At 41.2% G+C, this 7,912-nt stretch overlaps 1 protein-coding gene across 1 annotated transcript in view; it reads left to right on the top strand.

Moving 5' to 3' along the window:
• Window positions 1-4,921: 4,921 nt before the first annotated feature.
• ELOVL4 (ELOVL fatty acid elongase 4) overlaps window positions 4,922-7,912 on the top strand; it is a 59,218-nt gene continuing 56,227 nt past the window's right edge. Inside the window, exon 1 of the mRNA XM_074237382.1 lies at window positions 4,922-5,352. Within this exon, the coding sequence (XP_074093483.1) occupies window positions 5,253-5,352 (100 nt within the window). The 5' untranslated portion in view covers window positions 4,922-5,252. The remainder of the gene's footprint in view (window positions 5,353-7,912) is intronic.

Raw genomic sequence — 7,912 nt, 5'->3', positions numbered from 1 at the left:
TTTTTTTCTTGGGGCAAATGTAGTAAGCAGGATAACTTAACTTGTATTTTTATCCTTCCTTTCTGTGCACATGGCAGGGGAAAGAGAATTGATTTTGGTCTCAAGGTGGGACAGAAGACCATTCCCTATGGCTCTCAAAGATAGGAATGACTTAAGTTCTCAGTGTTTCAATTTTCTCCAAGACTGTGTGTATAGATAATTATGTGAAGGGGTGTAGACTCTTGATGTTCAAATAGATTTCTAAAAAGATGGGAGTTTAAAAGTGAGGTGCATGAAACATCTGGAATTATGATAGTGTCCAGGAAATATGGAATTCTGGAATGTTCTCAAAATACCATAGAACATTCCAGGAAGATATCTAATCTCAGAAAAGCAGCAGAGACAATATTCAAGTAATGGAACAACATATGTTTGTACCTATACCATCAGAAGACCCTCATTCCAACTGACTGTCCTGAAGCCTAAACCTTTTCTGTACACAAGGGGAGGGAAAGGAAGATTATGCTTCTTGCTCAGAAGCATGTTTTCTATTTCTTTCCTTTGTGGTTTTGTCACAATTAAATGTTTTACATTTTAAAGCATAGTTCCTGTTTTGTTTGTTAGTACTGAGGCTTTTGGATATTTAGACCTGAGTTTGACATTAATAATTCAGAGCTTTAAATTGTGTGGGAACTTAAGACAAAGTACCATTGATAGGATAATAAAAGAATAGATTTAGAGTTGGAAGGGATCTACAAGGTCACTTAGTCCAATTTGCTCATTTTACTGATGAAGAACTGAAATTGTAAATGACTTGTTCTGAGTGACATAGATAGTAAGTGTCTGAGGCAGGATCTGAATCATAATCTCAATTCTAACTCTAGTGCCCTATCCATTATGTAACAAACTTTCCAAGATACTTAAAATTGACTGAAATACCTCCACATTGAACTCAAGTCTATGTGAATTCAGAGTTGAGTAGCATGTAACTTGCTTTTACATCTATTCTAATTCTTATATTATCTTTCCTTCTTACTGTAATACCTCTCCCTCTCTTCTCCTCCAAGTCATATTCTATCCCTTTCCCCTTTTTAATAACACAATTTAATCTCAGTTACTACTCTTGCTAATTCTTGAGGCAGTGTAATGTATACAGCAGAAGAATTATTGGATTTGGAATGAGAGGAGCTAAACTTAAGCCCCATTACTGCTATTTACCACTTGCATTACCTTGGACAAGTCATTCAATGTCTCTACTCTTCAGTTTCCTCATTTGGAACATGATTTCTTAGTTCCCTTCTGGCTCTAAATCCATGATCTTATGAACTTCTTAGTATTATCATACTGAGTTTTTTGTTATTGTCATAAGTTCTTATACTTAATATTACCTCATCAATTAATCAAGAAATAATTTTACATCCTTGGCACCATGTTAAACATTATGAGGAACAAAGAAAGTATAGGATTAGAGAATTTAGAGCTAGGAAGGTTTTAGATATATCATTACAGATAAGAAAACTGAGATTTAGGGAATGTAAGAGAATTGCACACATGGGCATCAAGTAGTAGAGTGCTCTTCAAATTCAGCTTTTCTGACTACAAGTCTGGTTGTCTTCTCTTTCAGTACCTCAAACCATTTCCACTAATAAGAGACAATCACTACATACAAAGAGTTTCTAATCTCATTGTGAAGATATAACACCTAAAACAATGAAAGAAAGCATTATTTATATATATATAGAACATTATGTGACCCATTCCTGCATTCTTTGGGTAGAATTACTTCAGATTCCTGGGCAGTTAAGTGGCGAAGTGGATAGAACACCGCCCTGGAGTCAGGAGTACCTGAGTTCAAATCCAGCCTCAGACACTTAATAATTACCTAGTTGCGTGGCTTTGGGCAAGCCACTTAGCCCCATTGCCTTGCAAAAACCAAAAAAAAAAAGAATTATTTCAGGTTCTATAGGGTATTTCATAACATGGATGCCTAAAAGAACTTGTCAGATTTCTTTAGAGACACATGGTAATTTGATAATATTATTAATTCCTTTTCCATGTATTGTAGTAGGGAAGATGTAAGGGAGAAAAGAAAATGTGCAACTCTCACCTGTAAAGTAAAAGGGTGCAACTGTGGTTTAGGTTTTATACATGACTAGGGCCACCTAGTGGTCAAATCCAGGTCTAGTTCTTTTGTTCTTTTGTTTGGACAGGACTAAGAGTGGAGTGAGGGAGGGAATTAACTACAGGAAGTTAATGTCCTTTACTCTGGAATGTTATAATTTCTAATCAAATTTCTAATCAAAGGTCTTGCTTCTGCAGTAGCCAAAGTGAATACCAGGACTCCATAATACAGAAATGAGAACCAGAGAAAATGAGAAACAATTTTCCTCTGGTGAGGTTTAGGAGCTCTCAGTTTCCATATAGAATCAAAGTAAATGTATGGACCAGAAAACCCTGACACCATTTCATAAATGGCAAGTATGTGATAGGGATTGCTAAATCTCATTTGTTTAAATACTAAAAAAGGTCAGAAGATAGTTCCTTATTTTGACCAAATAAGTGTAAGAAACTATATAGTATAACATAAGAGTCTGATATTTTTATAGATAATGCATTTAATTAATGCTAGGAAAGCAAAATTCATACAAACTAATAGATTATTACTGTACAAGAAATTTCTTTTAGTTGGTCATCTTTTCCTTAGCATTTCCATAGCATTTAAAATGAAGTCATAATACTTAGTTTCATTAAAATTTCACCATTATTAAATACATTTAAATACTAAAGTGCAGCATTGTTATAAGTTCTTTTTTTTTTTGTTTTGTTTTGCAATGTAGTGTGGTTATGGGTTATGTGCTACCTGGCTTCCCAATAAGTTCTTTATAAAGAAAACCAAACATAATTTCCATCCTATTGACACTTCTAGTCTAAAAAAGGTAGACATGTATCAAGAACATGACTTGGAATAATTAACCTAACAAGGTGAAAGCATGAACAAACATATTACTTTGATTGCACCTCCTTGATGGGTGTGGACATTATCTATCAAAACCACAGAATCAATGTCCCAAATTTTGGTTTGTTATGTTTCCAAGCTATGTTCACATTCATCATACCTCCTACACAGGAAAACATATATATATATATATGTATACAGCTGAGTAAATCTTGAAAAGATGCAAAAGGTAAATATTGAAATGCTGTCTTGACATTGTCAACTATGTCAAAGTGTTTTTCCCAATGACCTTTAGAAAAGCATCTCAAATTATAAAGCAGTTGATAAAAATGTTATTGGACCCTGTTGTAAAAACTTGTTTTATGTCAATAGATAAAATAATAAATCAACTAATTATGAAGTGTTTATTGAGCATCTGTTATATATCAAGCACTATGATGGGCACACTACACAAAAATGAAAGTCCCTAATCTTGAGGAGTTTATATTCTTTAGGGGAAAATATAATTACATATAAAATATATATCAAATTAATGCAAGGTAAATTTTTCTAGATACATTTTACTAGCACTAGGTTTCAAAAGAGGCCTCATGTAAGAGATGGCATTTGAGCTGTATGTACTTTGAAGGAAACTAGACACCAAGAAGTGGTGATAAGGAGGGAGTGTATTCCAGCATGGGGTCAGACTGTGTAAAGGCTTTGATATAGAAGACGGAATGTAGTGTGAAGGGAATCAAAAAGAAAGCCAGTTTGGCTTGACTTGGGGGCTAGATTAACACATGTATACTTTTCCTGCTATCCCAAGGATCCCTCTCTTCCCACAGTATCTTCTATCTCTCCTCAATCTCAATTTTTTTTTAGATTTTTTTCAAGGCAATGGGGTTAAGTGGCTTGCCCAAGGCTACAGGCTAGGTAATTATTAAGTGTCTGAGGCTGGATTTGAACTCAGGTACTCCTGACTCCAAGGCCAGTGCTCTATCCACTGTGCCACCTAGCCGCCCCCTCAATCTCAATTTTAAAGAAGATTTGAAGATAGAGAAAATTTGCTGCTGATAAATCCCACACGTGATCATCCTCACCTAGAATGTCCTCCCCTCTATCTATATCTTCCAATAGACAGCTCAGCTTCCATCATCTCTCCTTATAAAACTTTGTTCAGCCCTTCCTGCTCTTCTTATTCTCAGAATTTCTTAGTCTCTTAATGTTTGCTGTTGTATTACTTATTTTATCAGCCCAACCAGATTGGTTTCTTAAAATTTTTTTTTGAAATGAACATTTTTGAAATGAACATCCCTTTCCTTCATCAAATGTACGGTGGGTGCGGGTGTGGGTTGTCTGCAGTTTATCTTCACAGCCCTCCTAACCCAGTGCCTAGTGCTATTTAATCTAGTGTTGCTGAAATTGCAATGGAATCTTCCTGGCTTCTACAACGGAGGGAGCTACAATGAAATTTTTAACTGATGTGGAGCTTCTCCAATGTGGAGGGAGATGGATGCGCGTGGACCAGGGTCCCATCTTTTTCTCCAGGACAAGCAGCGCCGTCGTGCCCTTGGCCCGCGCGTCTGGGGACGTTTCTGGAAGGGGGCAACCCGGCTCTAATTCTTGCCCAAGGAGCCCATTCTTGGCGGGAGTTCATGAGGTGTCTGCGGGGGAGAGGGAGGATGGGAGGCGAGGGCCCCCATCCTCTCGGGCCCTCTCTGCCCTAGCCCCTGCCCTTCGGGGCTCTCTTCTCGAGGCCTGTGGGCAGGCGCGTACGACCCCGGCCCGGCCGGTCCAGCCCGGCCGGTCCAGCCCGGCCGGCGGGGCCCCCGCGTGCGCACGCGCAGCCCGTGTTTTCCTTCCCTCCCTTTCTTCTCCGCGCCGCCGCCGCCGCCGCCGCCGCCCCCGCCCCCCGCCCCACGCTCGCCCTCTCGCTTCGCGGACGGCGCGGTGTCGGTAGCGCGTGGGAGGGGGGAGGGTCGCCCCCAGGTCATGTGACGCCGGTGCAGGCCATTGGCGCCGCGGGGCGGGCGCGCAGGCTGTCAGAGTGCAGAAGGCGCCTCTCCCTTCGGACGGCCCATGGGTCCGGCTCCTCCGCGGCGCAGCTGACAGCGGCTTCTCCCTCGGCCCCGCTCGCGCCGCGGCTGCCGCCGCCCCTGCAGCATCCCCATCCCCATCCCCGCAGCGGCTTCGGAGCAGGAGGAGGAGGAGGAGGAGGAGGAGGAGGGCGCCAGGCGGCAGCCGTCGGTCCCCTCCGGGCCAGCCGCTCGCCCCGCTCCCCCGCCGGGACCCGCTCCGCCGCCGCCGCCGCCGCCTCTGCCTGGCCGCCGCCGCCGCCATGGGGCTCCTGGACTCGGAACCGGCGCGCATGCTGGACGCCGTGTCCACCGCGGTCAACGACACCATCGAGTTCTACCGATGGACCTGGTCGATCGTAGGTGAGCGCGCCCCCATCCGTCCCCATCCCCCGCGAGCCCAGCCCCGACGGGGCCGGCCTGGCATCGCCGCGCCATCCTCCCCCGGCAGGCCCTCCCCATCCACCTTCTGCGGGGACGGGGCCTCAACATGGCCCCGGAGTCCCCTGCGCCCGGCCCGGGGCCGCGCTCCCCTGCCCTTCGCCCCCGGCCCCTGCATCCGCGGCTCCTCTCGGGACATTTACCGCAGTCCCTCAGAGCGGATGCAGGCTGTGTGTGTCACTGTGGACCCGTCTCTTGCCCCTGCCCCAGATACCCCCACCCGGACTCCCACCCGCGGTGATGCCGCGTCCCACATCCCAGGGCTAGCCCCCCACCCGCTCTCCTTAGAGACTTGACGTTTCAGATGAAGGTTGTGCGCGCAGTGTCCCCCAGAATTACAGGTTCATTGCATTAACTGCCCCACCCTTCACTCCCAAATCTTCCCATCTCATCCGACAAGTCTACTTTGTGCACAGGTTTAATTTAGTATTTAAATGGGAGGGGAAAAAAACCCCACAACCTTTTTATGGTAATCACGTCAGAAATAAACAGAAATTTGGAAAGATTCTTGTTAGTTAGAAAGCTTCCCTAGCTTTCTTTGCAGTTCCTTTATGCTCTTAGTGGGCTTTGTCTTCTAACTATATTATTAAAAATTGAAAAGGAAAAAAATACCCACCTCATTTAAGACTCTGAACTTCTTTTTTCTTTTTCGGTTTGGAAGGCAATGGGTTAAGTGACTTGCTCAAGGTCACACAGCTAGTTATCGAGTGTCTGAGGTCAGATTTGAACTCCTGTCCTCCTGACTTCAGGGTCGGTGCTCTATCCACTGAAGCAATCTAGGCGCAGAACTTTGAGGATTGTTATTTACTGAAGATTTTTCAATGGTAAATGATTTCTGTGGGCACTGCAGTGCAGGAATGTGCAATGAGAGAGAACTCTTGAATGACAGATCTTTTTGCTGACACTTCACCAAGGACCTCCACTTAAAGACTAATTGAACACTTCATCAAACTTTTCCTAACTGCCTTGTTACTTTGTCATGGCTATCATATTTGTAATTTATACTTCTCTGAAAGAAAAAAAGGTGTTAATTTTATACCGGCATCGGTAATGATTTTTTTTTGATGAACTATTTCTAATTTTTAAAAAATATCTCAAATTTTAAAAGTTTTTTAAGAAGTATTTAAGATTCCTTAATATTTTTATAGCACAATATCAATAATACATTGAGAAAAATGACATAAATTCAATTAAATGCTTATTAAATGCAAAGTACCATGTTAGGCAATAGGAGAGATGCAAGCTGTACCCTGCCATTTGGTTGGGTTTTTTTTTTTTCAGCTTCTTTGTAGAGACAGAGAAAGATATTTGCTAGACTGGTAATATAATGAAATGGATGTGATATAGGAGATTTGTTCAGAAGATTCTTGATAGGGGACTATTTCTGAGAAACTGGTTAAGGAAAAGGACACTTTGCTATTCATACTACTATGACTGTTTTAAAAGAAAAAAGTCTTTTTCATATAGGTCTTTGTACTCAATTGCAAGTTTAAAATATTTTGCTGTTGTAAAAATTTAGTCATTTATTAGTTGGGTTTAGTTCTGTTCCTTTCCCCCTTCCAACAATTTTTACTGAATTCATTTTCACTATTAGATTTTTTTAAAAAAGCAATGCTTTGATGAAATAATATAATTTTCTTTCAGTTACGTTTTTTTGATGTAGAACTTTATGGTACTGACATCATATTATATTTGAAGGAAGGGGAAAACATTTAAAACCTTCACTGTTGCTTTTATAGTCTTTTTTGTTAGGTTGCATCAGTTTATCTTAAACAGTTGTGCAATATTGTTCATGACATATTCTTTAGCAAGTAATGCAATAGTTTATGCTTTGCATATTTGGGAGTTATGCATCAACCAGGTATATAGGACACTCCTCAGTCCCAATATCTACAACACCCACACCTGTATGTCTGGCTTCATCTTTTCTTTCCCTTTTCAGTCACAGGACTACCCAAGGAGGTAGTGGATTTCTACTAGCCAAACTTCTTCAAGAAAAGGTTGTGATGTAGGAGATATAGGTGTTCCATTATCTGGAGATCTCATAAAGGGAAATCTTTATTAACTAGAAAGTCTTTGAGATGTTTTCTAATTGTGGGTTCTCATTGAGATAGTTTAGGTTTGGTTTAAGGAGTAAGGAAAAAAAAGAATGAGAAGTATAGAGAAAATCTAGTCCAAGATTCCTAGGGGTCAGTGAATTTGTTTCTCTAGAAAAAAATTTTGATAGCAATATTTCAATATAATTGGTTTCCTTTGCATTTCAATGTATTTTATTTTAATGAATTTAAAGACATTATTCTAACAAGGAGTCATAGGGATCCATGACACAAAAATGATTAAGAATTCCTGGACTAGACCATCTGCCTTGTTAAGTTTGTACAGAGACTACATGTTTTCTGTATAAGTGGCTTTCATTGAAGGCAATCTTCTCTACCATAAATGTTATGCTGTTGTTATATGGAACCATTGCCTACCCTTTAAC

Source organism: Macrotis lagotis, chromosome 5 (assembly GCF_037893015.1).
Source record: "Macrotis lagotis isolate mMagLag1 chromosome 5, bilby.v1.9.chrom.fasta, whole genome shotgun sequence".
Lineage (NCBI taxonomy): Eukaryota > Metazoa > Chordata > Mammalia > Peramelemorphia > Peramelidae > Macrotis > Macrotis lagotis.
Note: the sequence above shows the minus strand (reverse complement) of the source record. Positions and strands in the feature narration are given on the sequence as shown.